The sequence below is a fragment of the Haemaphysalis longicornis genome, unplaced genomic scaffold (assembly GCF_048455015.1).
Source record: "Haemaphysalis longicornis isolate Haplotype H1 unplaced genomic scaffold, Haemaphysalis longicornis Haplotype H1 scaffold_10, whole genome shotgun sequence".
In the NCBI taxonomy this organism is placed as follows: Eukaryota; Metazoa; Arthropoda; class Arachnida; order Ixodida; family Ixodidae; genus Haemaphysalis; species Haemaphysalis longicornis.
Window position 1 is genome coordinate 13,678,943 of NW_027526204.1, and position 25,937 is coordinate 13,704,879.

The window sequence follows — 25,937 nt, forward strand, 5'->3', positions numbered from 1 at the left end:
AGTGGCTGTGTATTTGCAGTGCACCATAGTTAAGGTGGCCAACAGAAACGAAAATTTACCTGCCCCAAATTGTTTCAGCATGTGGTATACCCCTCTAAAGACTGTTGTGACCTAATTTTACTCTCCATTCGTGGGCAGTATTTTTATTAGAATTGTTTGTAAACACACCACACCAGCCTATGCAGCACCTAGCGGAGTGTCGCCGCAGTACTGGTCGCCACTGCGGCAAACTTCCGGGTGTGACGACGTTATCAGGCCTCCCGTTGTCTCCTCAGTAGCCCGTTTACGTGCGGCTCCCCACGAATGACCAGCGTAATTTGATCCTCTTGTGTGAATGATCAATTGCTTTAACACGTTTCTAAAATGCGAGAAACAAGCCCTTGCTTGCAAAGAGAAAATTCTGAGGAAGCCGGGGCCGGTCGACGCAAGCGATACGCTGTCAGTGAGCGAGTACAACAGTTGCAGAACGGTTGATTTCGTGGTCAGTACGGCGGCAGCAGGCTCTAAGTCGACCCTACGAGTACGCGATGCGCGCGTACAGCCGATGCGAGACGATACGCTGTTGTCAGGGGCGGTCGGGAAGTAAGCAAGCACGACAGCTGTGCGGCGCATTGTGCGTTCACGTCCCATCGTCTGTACGAGAACGCAATACCAGGCGATACCAGGTGGTACTAATTTTCTAGCTCTCAACTTCACCACGATGCCTCATGATGCCTACGTTTACCTTTTACCGTGTCCCGCTTACAGTGAAGCAATAACGGTTGCACTGACTTCCCAACCCCTTTTCACCATGTTGTTTTTGGAGAAATACAGAAGATCCGAAGGACGAGAAATGAAAGACTACAAATGTGCGCCGTCTTCTTGCAGGCAGCCGCGGGCGAATCCGCCGTATGCGCCCACTCGATTAGTAGCAAACGGTCACCTGTCAACATGAAGCTGACTGACGGCTGGGGCATTTGGGAGTCGACGGTGTGCCTTCATCGGCGGTGCACAGTGGTGAAGTGGGGATGTTCCGTTCCACCCCCAAACGCGTCCTCGAGGTCATTCCCGGACCCCAGTGCTCTTCTTCGGTGTGTCCTCACACATGCCTTCCAGCATACGCATGGATGGAAGACTCCCGAGCTTTGGCTCCTGCAGCTTTGGGCCAAACGCAAGCAAGCTGAAGTAATCACCACCTGGGATCCTTCGTCGATACCTGCCAGGCTGTAGTATCAGCTCCTCACATCTGCTGCTAGACGGCAGAAAAGACTCGAGGTAGTGCTAACTTGACTGGGGCGCCTCGATCGCTCGGTCTGTCAACTTCAAGGGTGTCTGTCAAGCGCACTTCTCGCACCATGGAATCCGGCAGTCGCCCTCCGGAAGCAGCAGCATTGCATCAAACAAGGATCCGGTACAATTTGCCCCCGACGTTGCTCGGGCTTTGTTTCCTGCCTTCGATGCGGTGCCAATGCAAAACCATTTCCGTCCCCCCTGCCGAACGATGTTGGCTTACCGTCAACTCGTAAAGCGAATCTATTTTGTGAATCCATTCCCCGCTCACAATGGCCGAATTCCTTGCTGCCATCGATCAAGCAAGCATCGGACCGTCCTGACAGCCTTACCTACGAGGTGTGCAAAAATATCGACAATTCAGCCCTAGTGCCCCGTCTGAATTCCGTAGATCAGGTGTGGCTCCCCGGTCAATTACCTGACTCCTGACTTCGGGCGGCTATTGTCCCGATCCCAAAGCCCGGGAAACCACGACATAAACTTTGAAAGTTTATCGCCCAATCCTGTGGGGGGTTAGAGAAAGAAAAAAAAAGCAGCAAGTTCAAAACAGTAATCACACGAATGCTAAAAAGAGAAAGAAGCACAAACAACCCAACAAAGCGCAAAATGCAACTGGAATGCAGCATTTATTAAAAGGAACCAGCGCGTTAATAAAAGAACAATGACGTTGTCCTGTTGGTTGGTTCTTGTCTTTACTTTCTTCTTGTGCGTGCACATATAGAATGTTATGTGGTGGCACGGCGCCTTTCTTCAACCGTGGTTTCAGTGGCTGCAGGCCATCTAATTATAAACGACACACTCAACTTGCACGAAAAACACAACTAGAGAGCGAACTAAACTGATGGAAGAAGTCAGCTTTCGTGAAGTGACTACTGCAAACCCCAATGTGTTGCTGATACGTTTTCCAATGCGGAGCATAGTTATCCAAACCTTTCGGGCTTTTTTATCTGTAGGAAAGGTATGAACGCTGGCTTTTCCTGGCACTGAGTGATTTCTGTACTGCGGTACACAGCACATTTGACTGCTTTTTGGTTTTGCGTTCTCAATCCCCACGTTTCCAAACGCTCTGGCTGCCTTCCGTGGACGCCGATCATCTACAAACAGCTTCGAAAAAAAGGCGCGCGGCGGCGCCACCGTTGCTGGAAAGTGCGAATAGACGTCACCATAAGATTTTTTTAGGGCGCGGAAAGGCGAAAATAAGCGGAACAGAACCAAAACACTGCACGAGCCCCTATCAGCCACGCAGCGCAAATTCGGTCAACGCCGCGGAGAAGCGGCGGCAGGCGGCGCAGCGATAGGCTAGATGGCGCATGCCGTCACCCCAATTCAAACAAGAGGCCTTTGATCATCATCATCATCATCGCGAAGCTCGTGGCATATCAACACACCTTTGTTTGAATCCAAGATCAATTCGTGTAAAAATTGTTTTTCTTGTCCACCCTAAAGGTGACCAGTGAAAAATACACGAAGTAGCAGACAACAGAAGAGTACTAGAAGCAACTTTTTACTATGGGTACAGCGTAGTTAGGGTTATTTCATAAAGCTTTAAAAATGTTCTGCCAAATATCGTTCTGCCAAAAAAAAAAGATGAAAACTTTTAGCACCACGATTATGCCATAGCGCCATAGCCTCCTAAAAATGCACCACGACCGGCTCGTGCTCTATGCACTACAAGCAACTTTTGAGCACCGTCGCGAGTCAAGCCAAGTCAGAGTTACTAATTTTGAGCAGTCTCCCAACACACGTTCTATAGTGGCTAGAATACATGTATTGTACACTTTATGCAACTGCACCGTTTACTGTACTGCAACGCACGTTGGAGTATATTTGAGTATGAAACTCTGTGCGCCAAACAACTTTCGGAAGTAGTCACCACTATCCCTGCACCCCCAAGCTAGTGAAGTGTGGCCAATGGATGTGTTAAAAGCTGAGATCGAACGGAAGAGAAAAGAGCTGGAAAGCAGGCAGCTGATCGTGAGTGTGTTCGGTAATTCGACTGAAGTTCATTGTACGATCAGCGGAGAGATATTTTATTGGGCTACGTTATTTCGTTAATTATTCGTAGCGCACGATCGTGGTGCTCTGCCTATGAGCGGTCCATGCCAGCCAAAGCGCTACCAGCTACGGTTGTTTATACGTCTTTTCGGAAACAGGCAAAGAAAGTGGTTACAAAAGCTCAGAGAAGCATTTGCAACTGACCACGGTCCGAAATAGAGGAGTTCCAGGGTACATCCCGGCATTTACCCGCGTCGGGCGGCCGAGACGTCACAGGCTTGAAGGAACGCCATGAAACCAGCACGCAACCTCGCTCCATTCGAGAGATCGCCTTTTCGGAATAATACGCGGGGCAGGCCTCTGTGAAGTCAGTTACACATCGAGGTGGAAAGCGGGGCGATTTAACCGCACTTGATTTTCTGTGACGCAGTTGCCCAATGGGTTGATGCCGACCAAATGGAGCATGTTATTGAAATAGCCTTGTAGGATTGCAGCTGGATGGAGTTCATAGTGTTTCAAATAAAAATATAATTATTTTGTGGCGATAAGCATGTTTACAAGGGGATACAGTGAAGCAGTGGGGGGGTATGAACATAAATCAGAGTCGGACGCAGCGAACTTTACGTGTCTGACTCTGATTCAGTGTAATGACAAGGATATTTGGCTGTACCCTTTAAAAGAGTGATAAACTAACGAGCTGTGGTGCTGCCCCCTCTCATTAGTGGCTCTCGCATTTTGTTAAGAGCTTTATAATTAGGAATAACCGTAAACAAGTAGCTTCCGTCGTTTGGTCATGAGGCACTGATGGTTCGGGGGAGCTCGAGTGCTCAAATTATGGTCGCATGCATCGGCCTGCTATTGCGCACTCACAGGCCTCCCACATCTGACGAGGGATTGGAGCCTTTTGTTTCTTCTAGCAAAGTGTGAGCTGCTCAATCGTTCGATGAAGGGAGCGAAGTTGAGTGTTGTCTTCGTGGGGCCTTTAACCTCGTAATAATCTTGGAGCCACTAGTGATGTGACCGCTGTTGCAAGCTGTGCATTTCTGCTGCCCGCACCCGAGGTGTGCTTTGTGGAGTTGCTGACAAGTCTGCGATACAGAACTTGTTGCTAGGGGCGGCTTTTCTTGGTCTGTAAAAGGAGCACGTCTTTGTACGCTCATCATGGACTCATCAGCTTCAGTGCTCGATACCTCGCACTCATGCCTAGGGTTGCCACCTTTCCCCAGAAAAAAAAACAAAACAAAAAAACTGGCCTTTGGAGGGGGGGGGGGGAGAGGGCGTGGTATATAGAATGTTTAATTTGTGTTGAAAAAAAGACGCCATGTTTTTGACAGGCAGTGTCATTCATTGTAGCGGTTTCTTAGAGAAAAATCAACATTACGTTTGTACTGACAGTGATTGAGAGCTTGGTTATTGCTCTGTATGTGCCTCACTGAAAAATAACCGCGATTTCTGACCGCTGCAGCAGCATTTCGTTGTTTTGTTCCTCCCTTAGGTCCCCCTCCATCTAAGGCAGTGCGGTTGCCCGCGTATTTTCTCTGCTCGCATGTCTTTGTGCAGCTTGTCAACACATGTTTATTGCCTTAGTTGTTGAATTGACGTTTATAAAACGCCAAAACGGACATAATCACAGCACGAGGACCAATAAACCAGCCAATGAGGGCCGGTTTTAAGTATTGACCGGCAACCGGCTCGCTGTTAAAAAAACCGGGCAGGTGGCAACCCTACTCATGCCTCTTTGTGAAACGAACATGCCCCAGTTGTTAAATTGGCGCGGGTTACATTTCTTGTCCCAAAAATGCCCGTCTGTACCCCTCGCATCTTTTGGGGTTATCGTAAACCTGTTCATTTGTTTCTGGTACTACGCAAACCACAACTAGGTCACACAGTCTGCAGCACTTTGAAACTCCAATTCCTTCCTTGCGTGCCTTGGAAAACTTGGGGTAGCTTTTTTGTGCCATTAGGCAAAATTTCATAACGCTTTTATTTTTATAAAAATCTGCTTCCTCACATTCTTCTCTATCTTTGAAACCACCGGTAGTATGGAAAACACTTGCTGCAGATTACATCTTGTGCATGACATCAAAGCCGTGTGAAAAAGCCAAACTTGCATGAAAAACTTCCACAAAAAAAAACGTTTAGTCTGATGTTTAGCTGCAAGAAGAAATTCCAGTGCTGTTGTTCGTAGCTTTGTCAAAATCATGAAGGCTATCGACACATTTGGTATCAAAAATCACTGCAGTAGGGCAAACTTACAAATATAAAAGGAATAATGTATATTACTCTTCCCCTTGAGCACACATAATTTGCAGGCAGTGTTGAATTTGCAAGTGCAGTCAGCAATAGGTGTACGAAGAATGACAAAATAGTTGGGGTTGCCTGGCAAACAGGGTGGAGTTGTGCGAATATTCAAAAGTATCAAAAACTTCAGGCAAACGGGGTAAAACAATATTTCAGTGTTTAATCAAATAGCATTATTGAAAACCTGGAATGTTTTCGGAAAATTCCGAAGCTTTGAAACGCAACCAGAGAGTTGTTTCAGTGGACGTGGATGCCTTGTTGATGCCCCCCCCCCCAGGGCCCGCAGCGGAAGTTCTTCAAGCGGGAAGAGCTGATCAAGCAGACCAACGAGGAGTACGAGAAGCGGCGACAGGCCAAGCACCAGGACGAAGGCGGTGACGAGGTGCGTGCCCTGGGCTCTGCCACGTGGCTCAGGCCATGGTCCTGGAGCTCCCCTCGTGTGCCTTGGCAGTGCACGCCGCAGGCATTGTGTTTGTTACGTCTTCTGACATGGACTGCTGTCCATTAACACCTTTACATGGGAGCTGCAGTGCGGGAGAGAACAGCCGGGGAGGTGCACATTGCTGGGTGGCGAGTTGGGCAGGTTGGCGCACCTCCATCTTGGGGAACAGCGCGAAGTAAGAGGGGCACAAAGAAAGGTGGGAACAGGACAAGCGCCGACTTTCAACTCGTTTTAATAGAGAGACGTAACTACATATATTACACAGCACACACCAGCCAGTGGCATACAAACCCTGCCGAAACACTCCTCCACAGCTGGCAACGCACCCTTCCTGCCACTGGGCACACCTTACCGCAACGACCGTAACAAAAAAATGTCTTCTTTCTCATGCAAGACAACTGATGATTCACTAATATGAGCTCCTCCATTTGCTCATATTTTATTTAGAGAATACTGCAGGCCCATTGAAGGGCCCCAGCAGGAGGGGCAAGAATGCAGCACTACACAGAGCTGTACATCAGCAAGAAAAATAAAAAATTCACAAGTACGAGACATGGGTCACATTTCAGTACGATCAGGAGATTCTACAGAGCCAGTTAACGACTGAGGTAGGCAGTTCCAGTCGTTTATGGTTCGAGGAAAGTGTGAGTATTTGAAAGTGGTAGTTCTGGCATTATACGGTGTTCATGAATGAGCTTGCCGATGCCGCGTTTGTCTTGTCGTAAGCGGTTTCAGATACAAATCACGGTTTACTGACAGCTTGCTGTTATTCAAAAGAAAAATAAATTTTAGCCTGTGAATTTTACGCCGTTTTTCAACTGTGGGAATACTGTTTTCTTTCATAAGGTTTGTGGGGGAATCAGTTCTTCGATACTTGGAGTAAATAAAACGGAGTGCTTTGCATTGAATTAGTTCAACAGCCTCGATATTTCTTTTCGTGTATGGGTCCCAGACGAATGATGCACATTCCAACATGGGTCTTATAACAGTAGAAGGAGCATGCTTCAGTTTGTGTCTCAAAAAACCAAGTTTACGAAAAGAGGACGCGCAAACATTAGAAATGTGCTTATTCCAGCAGAGGTTGTTGGTTAAAGTGACACCGAGGTACTTATATTCGACAACCTCAGCTAGTGCCTGGGTACCGGATTGATATGTGAATGGTAAAACAGCTTTTTTGTTACTTACTCGCATAAAGACGGTTTCGTCAGTGTTTAACTTCATCGTCCATTGCTCGCACCACGCAAAGATGTTATGGAGGTTGGCATTTAGCAGGGCCTGGTCATCACGGGAAGTGATTTCATTAAACAGCACATAGTCTGATCTGAACTGGAGCGGAAGCTGTATGAACGATGTCATTAATATAAATTAAAAATATAATGATTCCAACAACTTTCTGGTAAGCCTGTCTTTATGCCCGTACAGGATATCAGTCTCGCGGAATAACAGATGACAATGGCACGCACATGCGCAACAATGCTCGGCCAGACGTGTGTAATCCTCTTTTCTAGGCCGTTAAGAGACGTCCTTCCGTCAAAACGAGTTGAAAGCCAGTGCTTGTCCGGTCCACCTCCGTCTTTGTGTCCCCGTTATTTTGCACTGTACCCCAAGATGCACAATGCTGTCAGGTGTAGCCGCCACTGACACACACGCGAGCGGCGCTAGTGGCCATTCACACGTAAAATTAGTTGAGCTGTAAATTAGCTGTAAAATTGTAATTAGCTGTAATGAGCTGTAAAATTAGTTCCAAGTGGTGCATCAAAAACCGCTTTTCTTATTGCATTCACCAGGGTTCATAGTATTGGAAATTATAAATACTACAGTTGTATGACCCACACTGTTTTGTCTATTGTGCCTCCAAAAATGACTATTTACCTCTAATTATCTCTGGAACTAATTGACCAACTGAAAAAATGGTGGCGTATTTGAAATGAGCAGGGAAAAAAGCAGCAAGACTGACAAGTTTCACCAAGTTTACTAAGCAATCAAAAGAAATTCCCCCCATGACGCATTACATTGGGGGATACCATGTGTGTGTCACTCCCCAAGGGTGCCAGCTGCTCCCAATCTTCTCCTGCAGTGGTCCTCATCGCTGTCCGTGGCCAGCCTCCTGAAGAAGAAGCAGGAGGAGGATGAGCGAGTGCTGCCCAGGAAAGAGGTGCGTGCGTTGCGAGTGCAGTGTCGTCGCGGGAGCGGGAGCAATATTTCTCTCCAAGATAGGTGGGTGAAACTTCCGGTGTGATGTTCAGAAAGCTAATCAAACGGGTTGACGGGCCATGCTGCGCCCCCAATCCAGCCTCAAAGATAACAGAGCACCCTTGTTTGCGAGAAGAAAAAACCGAGCCAAAGGGGCATTTCATGGTAAAAAGGAAAAAATCTCGGGTCATGCAAAACCCGAAATCCCACCCCTGGGGTACTGAGGCCAAACAGCGGGGCTCTTTCAGCAGTCGCACGAAAGAACGGGAGGAGTGTTCCAAGAGGAGCAGTCGATGGCCACGCTGGGTCTGTGCAGGAAGTGCTGAGCTTGCGCCCACAAGGGAACAGAATCTTGTGGAAAGGGAGGGCTTCCAAACAAATGTGGTGCGCACTGTTACGACGGGTGAGGTTAGTTGTCGGTGATTGTGTGCATGTGTGTCTTGTAACAGAGCACTGTCTGAGCATAAGAAGGGCCGCATCCCACCTCCTGGAACGGCAGTGGGAGAGGAGGCTTTTCCGCTTTTACACTCACCTGATCGTGCCTTGTGAAAATCCATGCTTCATTGCTGCTGATCTGTTCACTTGAGAACATTGGACGCTAGCCCCGCAAAAAGCTTCAGACTCTGCCTCTGTGAGTAATTTTTCTGCCTGGTTGTTGCAGGTGATTCGGCGCCTTCGGGAGCGCTCGGAGCCGATCCTGCTGTTTGGCGAAACGGAGACGGAGGCATTCCACCGACTCCGGAGGCTCGAGATCCTGGAGCCAGAAGTGGACAGAGGCCTCCGCAACGACTTCCAGGTCAGGAGGGCACACCCGGGATTGTTTAAACTGGTCTGGGATCTCGGCTGAAGTGATAGAAACACTGCTTTCACTCTGAACATTTGGCCAGAACTTAGTTGTGCTAAGAAAAAAAGAAGCCCACCTGCGTACAGTGCCTTTGTTAGAACTGCTTTCCTAAGACACGAATTCCATTGCAGCCGCAGTGGTCATTCTTCTGATTGAGGTGAAAAATGAAAACACCTCTGTGTCGAGGTTTCTCCATCCGTCAAAGATGTCCCGGGTGTCACAATTAATCCAGAGCTGTGACTACAGCGTGCCTCTGAGCGGAGGGGTTACTTGGGCCTGTTAAAGGAGCCATGAGGACAAAACACAAGTTCGGTTCATTCGAAAGATTGCCTCGATAGAATCATACTGACACCACCGTTAATGCACACTTCACTCGAATAAGCTACAAAACTAGGAAAAAACACAATGGCCATGCGACCCGCTAGCTCATTTCCCGCAACAGAACCTATGATGTCACATGAGCTCAGCTGTGCAATTGGCTGAGGACGGGAAAAGCAAACGCAAATTAGACACGGCTTATAGGTTTTCCGAACGAACTATTTGCGCTTAAGTAAAATGCATATTCATTTTACAACAGTAAGAATGGTGCAGTAAACAATGAAAGTTACGAAAGCGCACGTAAGCATAGAAGTACCGATGCGCACTGCTGTTGGTACTTTATTAAAACGGGCTCAAGAACTGAAACCCTTCCCGTTCCACCGAGGTATAATGGGTAAACAATTATGGGCGCACTATGCTTGTTCTAGCTGCACAGCACTCCGGCGCCTTGAAGTTGTTTTACAGGACACTGGCCGGATTGGCGTAAGCGGCGTTGTCTTACGTGACCCTGTTTGTCGAGGATACCCCAGGTTTCATGAGACGGTCACTTTTTACAGTAACAAAAACAAGCCAGGTGTAAATAGGCTCAAAAACAAAGCAATGGCGGACAACGGTTTGTGGATGACTATAGCAGCGCCATCTGGGAGGGCTGACGGACAGCAAGGCCGCAAACCTGAATGACGCAGTGGAAGTTTGCTTTAATACACGCACTTTGACGTCGTTTGTGACTACGAAAACCTACGATTTGGCGGGAGAATCAAAATTTTAACCTAAATTTATCAGTTTCTCAGGGAATACGGCATCATTTGCTGCCGGTCAAGCGCTGGGGGCACTATAAAACGTGAAATCTTTCGAATAAAACAAACTTGTATTCTATCTTCATGGGGCCTGTTAAACCCCAAATTTTTTATCTTTCAGAATTGCTTTTCGCATCGCCTGGAGCGGTGCTGCGAAGCATATTCATTCGCCGCCAGCCTTCCCCGAAGTCTGGGCTGTGCACGCTTACAAAACCGAGGAAAGCTTATTTAGTGTGTGGTCGTGTTTTCAACACTGGGTAAAAAAGAGGGCCGACACACAGCGCAAGGTAGAACCTGCTGCCAGGGTGCTATCAAGTCGTTGGTGTTTCCAGAGAGGTGCATGAACGGCGGTGCTTGACGGTCGTCACCGTGTGTGGCCATGCAGGAGGCCATGGAGAAGGTGGACCAGATCTACCTGGACGAGATCCTCAAGTCACAGGGCAAGACCGAGGACGGCAAGTCGGTGCACGATGTCAAGGTCGACACTGACAGCACCACCATCGAGGACATACAGGTACGCTTCTCACCAGGACGACACAAAAGTGCATTGACAGTCCTCCCTGTTAAAACCCGTTCCAATTCAAGCGAAGTCGGCGATGAAGGCTGCTTTGAGGAGTCAACAACCACAGTGCAGGCTACCTTCCTCTCTAAACTAAAAGCAATGCGTGCGCCACCTTTTTGCATAATAACGCTGTAACAAAATAGCTTGTTCTTTCGTTTCAATATTGTGTATAATTTTGTAGCTGTGCGGATGCTTTTGCTTACCTGTTAGCGGCCTCTTGAGGGGGGCTGAAACGTTGTGACGTGGTCTGAAGAGGAGGCTAGTGGCGCCTCAGGCTGGCTAGTCCTAGTTCTCAAGAGCACGTGCAGAAGGTGGGCGGTGGAATCGCCCCCCTCAGGCGTAGGCGGGGGTCGTCTGTTCATCTTGGGCTTGTCCCTGCTGAATGGTCTGGTGCAGAAATTGTGCACACGTTCTGCCAGATGGTGCACACAGCATGGCTTACTCCGTCCATCTGGCACTGAGAGGCGTGCATGCATTTGCACAGGGTGTTGCTGAGAGCTGCCTCGCACCGGTATTGGTGCCATATATGGTAGGCAGTGGGGCCATGTGCAGTGTGCATGGGATGGCCAGTGCAAAGGAAACACGAGACAGCGAGGGTGGTAGATGACACCGGCACAGCCACTGCTACATATGCACTGGCTCTTGCTTGCTCTGGGACTGTGTCCAGCCATTGCAGCAGCCCTCATGCGGTCCTTTAAGGGAAATGGGGGGCTGGCAGGAGACACCGCTTTGCTGAGCTCGCTGCATTCGGCCTCTCTGCCTGCCTGCTTGAAATGAAGAAAAAAGGACCGTCCACAAGGCTTACTAGTTCGGTTCTCTTTATTTCCATTCTGCCCCGTTCCAGTGCGTGGCTCCTCTTCTTCCCATGAAGCCCAGCAGCCTCTGCTGTCGTCTTTACCCCGAACTTGTTGCACTCAGTGCTATTTCTCTGGCTTGCCCTGGTTTTGTGCGGAGCCCTCGTTCCCGGACAGTCGTGTGCAGGGGAGGATTGTGGTCAGCCTTGCGAGCGTTACCAGCTCTCCTGCAGTTGACCACCTCCGTGTTGTTTCTCCCTCTCTCTCTGCCCCCCTGCAGCACATAGCGCAGGAGCTGGGCGAGCGCAGGAACAAGGGCAAGGACGCCGAGATGATCCTCACCGCACTCAAGGTGAGCCGGGGAAGGGCACGCCTTTCCCTCCACCCCTGGACTGCTGTCGCATTGCACCTGGCAGGGTTGATCAGTGGAACACTTTACAGTGGGGCTCTGCTTCCAGGGGGTTGCCACTCGGTGCCGCACGCTCCCTCCTCCTGTGGGCATTCGCTGCACCCGTGTCAGCTTCCAGTCGCTCCATAGGAGTCGTACCGGTCTGCACCAGACCTGTGCCTCGTTAGTGCAAGGGCTACGAATTGCAAAGCATGTGTTCCGCACTGGACAAACAGAGCAGAACCGTGGGCCTGAAAATTAATATGCAGAAAACCAAAGTAACGATCAATAGCCTCGGGACAGCACAGCGGTTTGAGGTAGGTGGCGAGGCAGTGGAAGTGGTAAGCGAATATATCTACTCAGGCCAAGTTGTGACCCCGGATCCCAACCATGAGGCAGAGATAATTAGAAGGATAGGAATGCGGTGGAGTGCATTCGGCAGGCATTCTCAGATAATGAGTGGCAGCCTACCATTGTCCCTGAAGAAGAAAGTGCATGACAGCTGCAACTTACCGGTACTCACCTACGAGGCAGAAACTTGGAGGCTCACTAAGAGGGTTCAACTTAAATTGAGAACGACTCAGAGGGCAATGGAGCAGAAAATGATAGGTGTAACATTAAGGGACAAGAAGAGAGCGGAGTGGGTCAGGGAACAAACGTGTGTTAAGGACATAGTAGAAATTAAGAAGAAATGGATGTGGGCAGGGCATGTAATGTGAAGGCAAGATAACCGTTGGTCATTAAGGGTAACAGAGTGGATCCCTAGAGAAGGCAATCGTTGCTGGGGGCAGCAGAAAGGTAGGTGGGCAGATGAGATGAAGAAGTTTGTGGGGATAAATTTGTCGCAGTTAGCACAGGACCGGGGCAATTGGAGATTGATGGGAGAGGCCCTGCCCTGCAGTGGGCGTAGATAGGGTGGTGATGATGATGAGTGCAAGTGCTGCACACAACTAGTAGCTGCTTCAGTCGGGTGCAATTGTTCCCCCCCCCTCCCCTCCCCATCTCTGCCCAGTTCATCCTGCAGCTGTGGGGGGAGCGGCTGAACGCGCGGCCGGAGGGGGAGAAGACGTCGATGCGGGGCAAGCTGGCGTCGGCCACGTACGGCCAGACGCAGTCCTACCTGCGGCCGCTGTTCAAGCGCCTCCGCAAGGGCTCCATCCCCGAGGACATCCTCGAGCACCTGGTGCGCATCGTCAAGAACATGCTGCTCAAGGAGTACGTCCGGGTACGATCGTCGCTGCGGCCTGCTGTGCACGCTCTCCCGACTGCTGCGAACTGCGAGCAGGATCAAGGCACGCAGTGAGCCCGCATGGCAAACCTGGCCTCCCAGATGCACCCCACGTTCACATTCTACTGAAGAATCGAACATTCGTAGGCTAGACTGACTGAAGAGATACCACACTGTTTTTATTTTCAACAAGAATGGGAATGATTGACCTAAGAAAACATGTTGCTGGTGAAAAAAAGTTAGAACCACGAGGGCTCAAACCCAGGTTGTTAGCATGAAATCCCAGGACTCTAGCCCTGGTTCCCTGAGGCTGAGCAAAAATGCCGTTTTAGCATTTGCACTGGACGTTAGGAGGAGTGTTCCAAGCAGACCAGTCGGAGGCACTGGTGGAGGCCCGGTTTGTCAGTCGCACACCCAGGAATGACAGGGTACTGCTTGGTTGGCCCTTTTGCTGTCTTTGGACACATGCTCTTCCAGGTGTAGCAAAACCACAGTAATGTGTTCAAGACTTCAGTCTGAGCAGCTCCGGGCTTGTGCGCCAGCATATTATGCAAGTTTTTCTACCGTATGACTGGCTCAGTTACAATTATTGAGGGCAGCAGTTAGTCCCCACCCTCCCCTTCCAAAAAAAAAGTTTGTTTTCAGAAAGCACGGAAATAAGCTTTGACCATAGCCTCCTGTATAACGGCTTTGTGCCTGCTCAGTGCCAGAAATTCCGGCGTCCTCTCTGGTGGTGCCCTAATCCCAGGTTCTCCTGTGTTGGCGAGGGCACGGTCAACATTTGTCTTTCCACCTGGCAACAATGGGTGGTTTTAAAAATGTTGCCCAGGCCCTTTGCAAACAAGAAATACGTGTTGTACAAAGAAGACTCGGGCTCTAGCACTGACGGGCAACTCCTGTTTGAACAAAAAAGATATAAAAATTTACGAGGCCACAAATAAAACTATCTAGTAAGTGGTGACGCTAGAACTTGACAGTGGTAATTTCACCAGAGATGGTCTTTCTCGGCTACCTTGTTCGTTGGTAAACAATTTAACGCAAAAGTTTTTTTTCTGCGTTTCACTCGATTCAGCCAGAAATCTTATGGGTGCGATCACTGGTGGGTTTGTGACCCACTGGGAATCGATCGGTTATTCAGTATGTGATTGGGGAGGCAAGAATGCGTGTAGCGGGGAGAATTGGAGCGAGAAACGAGCTAAGTGCATGCTGAATGTTTACCCTGAGCTTATAAAGGCGCCCACAAATACTTTATATCGCCTTGAGCTAAAGCTTGAAGTAGTCATTCTTTGCGCAGCATCCCGGCATTGCCGAAAACTACATGCGCGATGGCACCATTTCGTGGAGCAGCGGCGACGGAGAATTGGGGCGGGAGTGGGCGCGTACCCTTTCGGGGACCGTTAAAAATATTAGCGGCAGAACGCCACTGAATGGACTAGGGGGAGCTGAACTGTTTGGACCTTTCCACAAAATTTAATTAGTGTGACTCAATTATCACTAAGCACCGAATTAAGCATCATTATTTTTCACTTATCAACTCCTATAGAGCGGGAGAAAAGTTAACTGGCTCTTATCGCAGTGACAGCCGTGAGTACATGTATACATTTTGTTGTGAAACTCGCGTAGTGAACCCAAAAGGGCGAACGTGCAGGCGGGAACAGTACACTGAATGCCGCTTAGTAGTTCTGCGGCGCCACGCATAAAGCTTCGGTCTTTAATATTGGCTCATGAAGTCCAAGCTTGCCGTTTTGCGGACTTTTGTAGCTGGAAGACGCCTTCGCGTAGCAGTTTCCCTCCACTTGAAGCAGCAATTCGCATTGGCATGGCCATCGAGAAACCTGGGAACTCGGTGCCCCCACAGTGAACGGGCTGCTGCAATGGGTTTTGGGGCGATGGAGCTGGCGCAGTCAGTTATACAGGAGGCTGTGGCTTTGACATCTAGGCAAACAGTGGTCGTTTCGAGACTGTGAAGTGCAAGAGCTTGGCAAATACCCAACACGGGACTGTAACATTTTGCAGGCACCTTGTTTAGGACTTGTAGGCCGTGCACAAAAGCGGTATGTACATGAACCGATCCTTTGGCTCAAAAGGCCAGGCCATTGCTTTTGTTACACGTAACTTTGCAATGCCATAACAAAGTAATTTTGTGTACCGTTTGAAAACAAAGTTTGTTATGTCAAAATTGTTGCTCCTATAACACTTTCCTTTACAATACTATGACATTTTTTGTGTGTGTGTGTACAGTTTGAAACAGGGAACACGTTAACTCAAGGTGCTAAAATCTACGCTCACAGGTGTGTTAGCAACTGCCCTCCCCCCCTGTGCAGGCCAATGATGCGTACCTGCAGATGGCCATTGGCAACGCCCCGTGGCCCATTGGAGTCACCATGGTGGGCATCCACGCCCGAACAGGCCGCGAGAAGATCTTCTCCCAGAACATTGCCCGTATCCTTCTTCTCGGCTTCTGTCGTGGTTGCTTTGTCTGTTGCGCCACCGAGAATGGCTTTTTGGCGGTGGTGATCTTGCAAGGGGAAAAGACTGAGCGGCAGTCATCGTTGCTGCCAGCAACCTGTCAGTGTGCTGCTGAACTTTGCAAGCGCTGGAATTGCACTCTGAAGTGCCATGACTAGGCACTCGAATACTATGCACACCTTTTTTGGGGGTGGAGTATAGGTCCTAAAATTGCATGTGTGTTATCATTGAGCCACATTGCCATCGTATTGCCGTCGATATTTCAGAAATGCTGCTTCGTTGTGCTTTGTCGGCGTGAGCAGCACTTTGGAGTCTGAAAAAGTCTGCCACGATCTAGGTGATCTGTCTGTTTTTTCCATTGATGTATTGAAGACACACTGAGTTCACCACGACGCTGGCTTTCAAAAGACATAAAAAAAATCGGGCTGCATCACATTTGCTTAGTGTTCCAAAAAATTTGCAAGCAAGACTGGCGCGAGAAGAAAGAAAAGGTTTCGGCCACCAAGTCGACTGGGAAGGAATTCAGAAGATTGAGCAAAGGCTGATTCCCTGAGATAGAAGACCTGCTGGTGGAACACGTACAGCAGCAGTGAGCTTCCCAGAAACCCATGACAACAGAGCTGCTCAAAATTTGGGTGCTTCAGCTAGCCTTACAGCGAGTGCTAACGCAGAGTGAGCCAGAGAGTGCTAAGACAGCAGATGCTAGCTGTCTAACTTCATGCGAACAAAAAGCTGCGAACTTCGACATCGGACAGGCATATGCCAGAAGTGACTGGCGGAGTTTGAGGAGAAACTGGACGCTTGCACCACAAGACCACCAGCTCAGGCAAATTGGAAATGTGGACCCAAGCATTGCTAGGGGTGAAGCAAGTGAAGCCACAAAAAAGACAGAGTCATGGCAATGCTTTGCTGCACTGTGGACAGGCACAAACCGTCCCCGTATCTCATCTTTAAATGCAAAATGCTGCGGCAAGGAGTCGTGTTTTCGTCTAGCGGAGTGATCAAGCGGGCCAATGAGACGGGGTGGATGTCCACAGCTTAGTTGCAGACCGTATCTACCACACGTGGCGGAAAAAACCTGGGTCCGCACATGGTGCTCTTTCTTGACACCTGCGAAATATAACTGACTGCGCTTAAAGACTATAAGACGCCGCTGCAGTGTGGCCCTAGTCACCCGTGAGCTGGTTCCGAAACGCCAGCTTCTCCATTTGCTGCACCTCTGGTTGGAGTCTGCAGTGATATTTTTCAGGCGTAACTTCCCAACCACAGAGGTCTCTGTCAAATGTTTGCCCTCAGGTCTTTCTTGGTGTGTCAAGGTGCCACCTCAGCGAGTGCATCACGGGCAAGCTCGCCGCGCAGTGCACTCACCTTGTCGTGATACCCTGTTGCATGAGATCGCCGATTGGATGCTTCCCTGAACCAGCCGGTGAAGGACCAGCTTCGGGAGCTCTACGCTCAGTGGCTTCTTGATGGCTGCCACGAATGCACACCTAGCAGTGAGAGGAAGTGTGCCCCAGGGCAAGGCTTCATTGAATGAGCGAAATACGCCTGGTGCATGGCCCGTCTATCACTGTCAGCAACGTCTTAAAAAAAGCGTGACTTCCAGCAGCATAGACGGCATTGAGGATGGGGGGCTTTGGGCTGCTAACAGCTGCTGCGCTAGCCCGGTACATGGGGTACGTTGTGCCAAGTACCACTGTGAAAGGTTCAAACATTCCTCCTTGGCAGCGAGTACAGTTAACAGACAACAAACCAATCGGTCGCCTCCGTCACCCAGTACCTCGCCAAGCCACGGCTAAGCCTCTCACCTACGTCGTCCAGACGCGGAAACGGCAATTGCATGTGTGGACGCCAGCATCAAAAACGGCATGGTGCACACTGCACTCATTTGCCTCCAGCTACCAGAGGTGGAGCAATCTCGCTCTTATGAGGCTAATCCGATGCCACCAGTGTATGTTGCTGAACTAGCAGCGATACACGATGGGATGGCCGCAATACTGCCTTTTGTCCAGGCAGGGCCATACTGTCGACTAATAATACGCACAGACTCTATGCAAGCCATCCACGACATCTGCCGCGTAACACAGGCCACATCGTTCGCAGATGCCTTTCACCACTTAGCACGAACCACTCTTCTGCAGATTCGCATAGAATGGGTACCCCGTTCAGCTGTACCCGCCAGTAGGGAGGCAGACATGGCTAGTCACCCACATACCTTGATGCGACCACTGCCACTTTTCCCCGAGGATCCAAGTGGAAACCTGGCACAACAGAAGGAAATTCTCTGGCGCACCACGCGAGCCGTCAGACCCCCGTGTGATTCAAACCTCCCTGTTAACTTGACTAGCCGAGAGGAGGTTGCGCTGCGGAGAATACGCGTTGGGGTGCCCTTGCGCCGTCCGTGACTGTCTCTTGGCCATCGCAGTACCGCGGCCCATACAATTCTACCTGCCCATTCTGCGACTACGCCGTACAGTATGTAAATGTGCAGCATCTGCTGTGTACCTGCCTGGGACTGCATCAGATTCGATTCCAGCACCTTCGTGCAACCGGCCTCCACTCTGGCAGTGCTGGGTTCATGGACCATTTCATTGGCACCTTCTGGACTTTATACGCGAAGCAAACTTCGTGTACCTGCGTGTTCATGTACCTGCGAATCGTGCACCGTTATGCCGCAGGGCAAACTTTCGAATAAAAAAATAGAAGTTGTGTGACAGCAATGACGAGTGATGATATGTACTGACCCACAGGCGCTGCCCCAGGCCATCATCATGATGATAGTCGTGCCAGCAGCAATTAGCGCCATTCATTTTGTTGTGAAATTGATGCATTTACCGTATTTACTCGAATCTAGGCTGGCCTCGATTCTAGGCCAACCCCTGAAATCCAGAAGGTCAGAAAATAAAAAAAAAAGCTTACCTCGAATGTAAGCCAAACGAAAAAAGTCACTGGGTTGAAACTAGAACATGCACTTTATTACGCTTGTGGTGCTTGTCGTAGCACGTTCAATGCTCACTCGTTGTTGCCATGGGCATCACTGTCCTCTTCCCACATTGCACTGTCCTCACTTCCGTCCAGTGTGTTCGAAATTCTGCACTTGCAGAAGGCCCACACAATTACCTCGGCCGGAATTTCGTCCCGTGCTGCGGTGACTCAGCTCGCCAGTTGGCTTGATGCGCCGGTCGGTGTCGGCTGGTGATCATGCAGCGTCGTCAGCCAGTCGTTCTACTGCTTCCACAGCCTGTCCTTAAATGATTGTTGATGGCCGCATCGAGCGGATGTAGTTGGCTCGTCATGCTGCCGCGTATTACCGCAATGTCCGTACCGCCCTTCGAAAGCACGGACCTAACGACATCTGTCAAGTGGCTGTGGTAGGAGTCTAGAACCAGGAGTGACTCCTCAAACAGCAGAGCACTGGCACGGCGCTGCCAAACAGTTTTGACCCAATCTTCGACAAGAGCACCACTCATCCAACTATTCTTGTAGGCTGGCACGACATTCTTAGGGAAAACTTCCCTGGCTAGAAGAGTGTTCCTCTTAAAAATAATGTACAGCGACAGCTCTTTCCCAGCATGCAGCACATCACGGTGGTGCGCTGCTTCTCGTGGCCTGCAGTTTTGACTTGCGCCTCTGTCATTGACTGTGTAGGCCACAGGCATGTCTGGACAGGCATGTCTGGACAGGCATGTCTGGACTGTGTAGGCCACCAGGGTCTGGTCAGTGTTATTGATCTGGCCCAGTCGGTACTCCTTTTCCACCCGCTTCTTGATGACAAAGTGCTGGAATGTGACCAGCTTCTCCTCGAAGTTGGGGGGCAGCTTCTGGCACACAGACGTCTGCCGTCGCAGGCTGAACCCGAACCGCTTCATAAAGCGAGTGACCCAGCCCCTGCTGGCCTCGAACGGAGTCCGTGCGACGCCTCGTACGTTTGCGATCTCCCTCGCCTTCGCCTGTATCATCTCCGTCGTCACAGGCACGCCACCCTCTCTTTGCTGCCGGATACAGTCAACGACTTCCTTTTACACCTCGTGGTGTCGAACTTTCTTGCGTCCTGTGAAGGCCATTCGCTTGGCAGCGCAGCTGAAAAGTTCGTTCCGCTGCTTCCGCCTTTAGTGCACATTCTTCTTATTGACGCAGAACTTGCGCTGTGCTTGAAGGTTTGAAGTTCTCTCGGCCTCCAAGACTACCTTCCGCTTTAAAAAGCTGCGGTGTAGCAGCACCACTTGGTGGGCACCATTGTGCCGCGAACACGGGCACTTTTCGAGGTGACGTGGCGACGAACGCAAGCAAGCACGGAACGCCCAGAGCCGAGTTCACAATGTTCAAACAAGCAAAATGGTGCCTGCAAACGTGCAAGATGCCGGCAAGCTGCAAGGTTATGGCTGCGAAGCCGTGAGATGGTGTTGAGTGGCTAGCGGTGGCAGGAAATCCTCGAATCTAAGCCGACCCCCGACTTTTGCAAACCACTTTTTAAAAAAAAGTATCGGCCTAGATTCGAGTAAATATGGTAGCATAAACCTTCGTTGTTCCAAGTGAGAAAAGGCTGCATCTTTGTAACGAATCATAAAAATCTGGTATTTTTTTCTTTACCGTGAAAAATGGTTGCACATTACAATTAAGAGTGCCTTAAATTCCAGTAAATGTGGTAGTAATTTGGCATCTTTGTTCTGCTGTTTGTTCTTGGTGTGTGTTACTGACAGCTCTGTGGCACCTGCCATTTTGTGGCGCGGAGTGGTCGTTTTAAATAGAGAAATCCTGCATCACGCGGGCATGTTTTTTGTGAAGTTCTTAGTTGCAAAGCCCAGGTGGTTTAAAATCTAGCATGCAAAGCTGTTCCGTAAATTTAAACTCCACCAAATGAAAACGAATTATACGAGTCACTCTTGTTTTTGTCAGCTGGAGAAAAAGGGCGTCCCGTACCTCAAAAAACCGTAACACAGCACATTTCTGTCCTGGGAGTGACTGCTGTACTTGTACAGGCTTTGCATGTTGATAAACCATGCTTGGTAGACTTTTGGAGGCATTTGTAACATGCATGCATGGGGTTCACCTGGCAGAATTTAACTTGGGTGGTGTCACCTTGTGCACTGCCTTTGGTGGAACTCAGATTCTGCCACAACCGGTTGTTTTTACTTTTCTGCGCCATGAAATTACAGCATCACATTACACAAGTAGTTGTGTTTATTTACAACACACTGGGTCCAAGCAGAGTGGCCATTAAAAGCTGTATGATAACGCAAATATATGTGAATCTCTATCCAAATCTTCACACTTGTTGTGATTAAGGGGTTACTCCATTTGATTATGTTATGCGAGAATGAGAACTACCAGAAACCTCGAAAATGTTCATTCTTGCAAAATAGGTGCATACAGATTAGGTTGGCAGTGCCAGCGAAGTCTTGTGATTGAAGGGGACAAAAAAGTGATCGAGGGTCATGCGATCGACCTCTTGAAATTTTGAGAAACGGGAGGCCAGAATTCCGCCACAATTCAGTTGTAGAGAATTGATTATAAATAAACCTCAAAGGGCTTCCTTTGATTAACTCGAGATTACCACTGTTGATTTAGTGCACAGGTTTGTATTTATGTGGGTAGGCCCTGGTGGCCTACAAGCTCACTGACGTTGCCTGTGCTGTGTAAGTGATCGAATGGAAGCGCTTTTATTTGAGTGGACACTTGATCGGGGTACTTGGACGGAAGGGCACACCAGACTTTCTCTGAGGGAGGAGGTTGCTTGAACGTTGTTTCCAAAAGCGAGACTGCATGGGCGACAGAAGGCAGTCTGTGACAGGGCCTGTAACGTCTTCGACCAATCAAGTTTTGGGACAGTCGCCGTGTCCGGTGACGACGTAGCTGCATCAACGATCCGGGCCAGTAGCCTGTTGTTCGCTGTGGCGGCTTCTCTTGGTTTGTGTCACTGTTGCCATACGTAGAATGTAACACTGAAGAGAGCCTTGTGGTTGGAGAAGCTTTCCTTGACGGGCCTTCCAGATGTCCTGAATGACGAAACACAACGCAAGTTCATCCAGGTGAGTTGGCCACCTAACGGACCACGTGGTGGCATTCGTTGCAGTAATCCAGGGGTTCTCGGGCATGTTGGTCCCAGGGAACCCAGCTAAGCTCCATTAAGTGCCAAGGAACCCCCCCAATCGCCATTTTTCATACCGTTTGCGGTGCATTCACACGCAATAAATTCAAAAGGAAGCAACTTTTGAAATTATTACACATGAATGACGACTTTACGCGAGCGCGCACGCTAGTGGCACCAATCTCCAAACAGGAGAAATGCGCATGGGGGTAATATAAGGCCGAGATCAAGTGCAATAGTTCAACCACGCGGCCCGTTTTTGGAGTGGGGCTGGCAGGATTTATTGCGCAGCTCGCGCCTTTGTGTTATCCACTGAGATGTGCTTACTGACACGTGGGCATGAGTAATGGAGGTTCCTTAGATCGATCGCACCTCGGGTTCGCCATCTAAGTTACTTGGCGAGTGCGGAACGAGGGAAATATTATCAGTGGCTCACGGAACCCCTAGGTTCCGTGGAACCCACGTTGAGAAACCATGCAGTAATCCATTCCCAGTCATCGTCATCAACATCATAATCAACCTATCTACGTCATTTGCAGGGCAAAGGCCCCTCCCATGGATCTCCAATTACCCCTGTCCTGTGCTAACTGCAACCAATCTATCCCTGCAAACTTCTTGATCTCATCTGCCCATCTAACTTTCTGCCGCCCCCAGTAAAGAGCCGAAATCCCGGCAGAGAAAGATCTCCAGAGAACGGCAATATTAGGTTTAGATGCGCCCGAAAACTGAACCAGAACACTAGATTTAGTAAATGAATTAAATTCCGATTATGCATCTTGTTTACACATTTACACATGGTTACAATTAGTGGGGAGGCAGAACTTGACAGTCTACATTGACTGTTTTTCATTTCAAAAGTTCCATGTTCAAGCTTTTAAAGATGCATCACCAGTGGGCCTGTTCCAAATCAGACACTTTTGGCAAGGCGTTTGTGTAAGAAATTTGTGCGGGATTATTGATCATCATGTTTGACACATTTGAGGAAAACATGTTGTTCACGGAAAGTACAGGTGCGCAAATACCTAACAAAAGTGTGGCGGCAAATTTGGTATGGATAATGAAAGCGGACTGCAAATTGAATTACATACTTCAGGCAACAAATATTTCTTTAATGTTACCGAACCTTCAAAACGTGGCTGTGATAAAACTATTTGTGATCGGAGCGTTAGGCATCAATGTGTTGTTGTTCTAATGCTCAGTGAAAGGAAATGCTGCGATAGAATTGTATGCAGGGTGTTACAACAATGAAGGAGTGTCTATAAAAATTTTTCCGAGGACACTGTTCCTTATTCGCACTCAAACTTCACGCAAAGGTTGCATTTTGTGGCCTGTTTTGTTTAACTTTAAGGGTGACGGTAGGACTTGCGTACTTTTAGAAAACAAATACAAACTACTTTCTCTTATGGGATACCCCATTGCCATTGTGAAGCGGATGACAAGCTTACAACAGGCCACAAAGCCTTTGTGTAAAGATTGAGCGCGAAGGAAGAGGCAGTTTGCTCAGACAAAAATTTTAACAGATGCTCCTTTATCACAGTAGCACCCTGTACACAAGAAATAGGGTGCCGACAAGTCAGCAAAGCAGCGGAATAAGAACACTTGGCAGTCATTGCTATCAAGAAATCCACCCAGGTAGTGTCCAGAAGCACTTGGTAAGAATGCTAGTGGCGTGGTCACGCCTAACTCCTTGTTGCTCACTTGTGCCACTATAGATGCTGTACCTTTTCTTTTAAAATTTTACATGCAGACAGCGTTTCATTTTGGCTAATGTACACCAGAGCAGGCAAGCGCTTGTTTTGTGCGGGTGTTACACGAGTTAGGCTTTCGTGCACAGTTGCCGCGTCGTGCAGAGAAGCCAGCCCAAGGAAGCGCGTCGTGTAGCAGAGGCATTTAATTTTCTAACATTCAGAAATATAGTAAAAATACTTTGAACCGTGCTGTCTTGTGTCAAGGGCAATAAAAACCGTTATTCACGGAGTATTTCAAGTTTCGAATACTGTTTGCAAACGTGTGCAGGGAAGTTGAGCTTGAGCTTGGTTTGCACATTGCAGGCCCTGAAGCGGCTCATGACGCAGTGCCAGCGCCTCTTCCCAACTGATCCTTCGCGGTCCGTGGAGTACAATGCGTGAATGCTACTGAGAAGCAGCGTGGATGGACCAGACGATGGAGGACTGTGCTGTGCTGGAAGGAAATGGACGCCACATTGTGCGCACAATGTTCCAGGCACCTGTGACCAACCACGAAGTGTTTTTTGCCTAAAAGCATGGCGTGCTTCCTGATAAGCCAACCTCTTTCTTCTTATGACGTCCGGATCTTCTTTGGTCGCCCAATCCCCCGTGTTTGGCACAGAGGCGGAGAGAGTTCTGCCACAACCGGCACGGCGTTTGGGCATTCATGAGCACAGGTCGTTGCCCCTAGCAACACAGAACGAGTGACGTCACGAACAGTTGCGAAGTGTGTGGAACTTGTCTTGGTCAGCCACATTGACGGAGTGGCTGCCCCCATCACGAGATAAGTCGACAAAGTGCACAAGCTGAGAGCTGGTGCACTAGCTACAATAAAGCCAGTGAAAGGGAAATTTGACCGTGCTGTCCTCTCTTGCCCCCTATTTGTGTGCTTACATTGCCTGAACAAGTCAAGCAAAGACGTGGGGAAAAAAATAGCATGGACGTAGCTGGAAGCGATCATGTACTCCTAAAATTGCACATTTAGAGCAGTAGTCAATTGTAATTCCCTCTGCGTGATTGCTGCGAGGCATTCAAACTGCCCGGGAAAGTTGGTGAAAGTATTGCCGATGCCACTGTGCCACATCACAAAAAAGATAAATCTTACGGGGGACGGGGGGCAGTAAAAACCTTTGAAATAACTTTTATATGGCTTGAAACATGTGAGAGGCCGTCTCTACAACTCGGCGACCAAGGATGAAAAGCACAGTACACTTGAGTTATAACGGAGCCATCGAGAGGCAATAATAAAACTACTGCAGTAATGAAGAATGTTAATAAAGAATGTGGGAGCATCACTGGTTTAGTTATGTTGCAGAGTTCAGTGTCACCGAGCTTTATGCTGCTGGAGCATGATGTCAACATGCAACAGTGCACATTGCAAGTGCAACATTGCTGGAATACCTCTGTGGTATTTCCCTTGGCCACGTTCTGCGGAGGTTTGGCCTCGGTCGTCGTGGGGTGCGGACGTGTTTTTCGTTCGCTCCTGCGCGGCCGGGGCGGCGGGCGCTCTGCTGTGTGGGGCCGTCGAACGCCTGCTCCCGCTCGCCAGTAGCTGCTCGTCTGCCCGGATCTTCACCCAGCAAGCTCCCCTCACTTCGGACAGCCCATCGCAGCACAGCCTCGCCTCTACGCTTCACCACTCCCGTCGAGAACTTCTCCTGGATGCAGCATGACGCCAGGACCTGTGTTTGTGGTGTGTTTTGTGCGTGGTGGCCCCAGTGACAGTGGCAACTCTTTTCTTTTCTCTCTTTACCTGTCTACTTTTTCTCAACCCTATCCTATTCACCCCCTTCTATATTCCCTACCCCCCCCCCCCCCCAGATGGGCTCAAAAATATCCCGACCACTTCGTTTCCTTTTCCAAACTAAACCACCACTACCCCACATTTTGCGGAGATCCCCACAAAGCCACGACTAATGCTGCCCTTACTCCTCGCATCCTTCAGAAATGGCCCCACCCAGCCCAGCACCCCCCTTTTGTCTGTTTTGTCAGTCTGCTGCTGTCCAACCTTCCGCACTCGATCTGGCACTGGCAGGCCTCTCAACACAGCGGTGGAAATTCGTGTCACACGCTCCTCCCCACCCGAATGATCTCGGGAAAGAATGCACCCTGCCGTGACCCTGGCTTTCTTTATCAGTAACGCAACCATGTGGTCGCAAGAGGTCTGACAAGAGTTGCTCCAGGTAGGGCCTGCCCTCCTTCTGCTGGGCCCAAATTAAGCTCTTCCATATCTCCTTCCTACCGATCTGAACTAATTGCGCCGAAGGATCCTTCCCTCCCGCACCCATCCCACTAATGACCTCCTACCATCAATATGAAGGCTGTCCCTTGACACGCATAAGTGGGCTTCTCCACTGCACTGCAACACTCGGGGTGGGGGAAAGCCAGCGTGACAGAAATCAAGCTGGACCTCGCCGCTTAACAGACATGCATTGCAGGAAAGACATCTTTGAAGAGCCAGTGCACGCAGCCATCTAAAGTTTGGAAAACTTTATTTCTTTTGTCTTCTGTGAAAGCGATCC

At 49.4% G+C, this 25,937-nt stretch overlaps 1 protein-coding gene across 2 annotated transcripts; it reads left to right on the top strand.

Moving 5' to 3' along the window:
• The first annotated feature begins 2,964 nt into the window (after positions 1-2,964).
• Prp18 (pre-mRNA processing factor 18) lies at positions 2,965-24,271 on the top strand. Of its 2 annotated transcripts, none has more exons than XM_077688909.1 (10): positions 2,965-3,243; positions 5,843-5,947; positions 8,085-8,162; positions 8,862-8,996; positions 10,545-10,673; positions 11,796-11,867; positions 12,916-13,118; positions 15,456-15,573; positions 21,592-21,629; positions 23,740-24,271. In XM_077688909.1, the coding sequence occupies exons 1-9, from the start codon at positions 3,181-3,183 to the stop codon at positions 21,598-21,600; spliced, it is 912 nt and encodes a 303-aa protein (XP_077545035.1). In that variant the 5' UTR covers positions 2,965-3,180; the 3' UTR covers positions 21,601-21,629; positions 23,740-24,271. The 2 variants fall into 2 exon arrangements, with proteins under 2 accessions (XP_077545035.1, XP_077545034.1); XM_077688908.1 differs by having other exon boundaries at positions 2,966-3,243; positions 12,916-13,128.
• The last annotated feature ends 1,666 nt before the right edge of the window (positions 24,272-25,937 follow it).

Bases quoted from the DNA above. Each gene is read 5' to 3' on its own strand.
- Prp18 (XM_077688908.1), top strand. From the start codon at position 3,181: ATGGATGTGTTAAAAGCTGAGATCGAACGGAAGAGAAAAGAGCTGGAA. The intron at 3,244-5,842 runs GTGAGTGTGTTC...CCCCCCCCCCAG, and splicing joins TGGAAAGCAGGCAGCTGATC to GGCCCGCAGCGGAAGTTCTT. The intron at 11,868-12,915 runs GTGAGCCGGGGA...ATCTCTGCCCAG, and splicing joins TGATCCTCACCGCACTCAAG to TTCATCCTGCAGCTGTGGGG.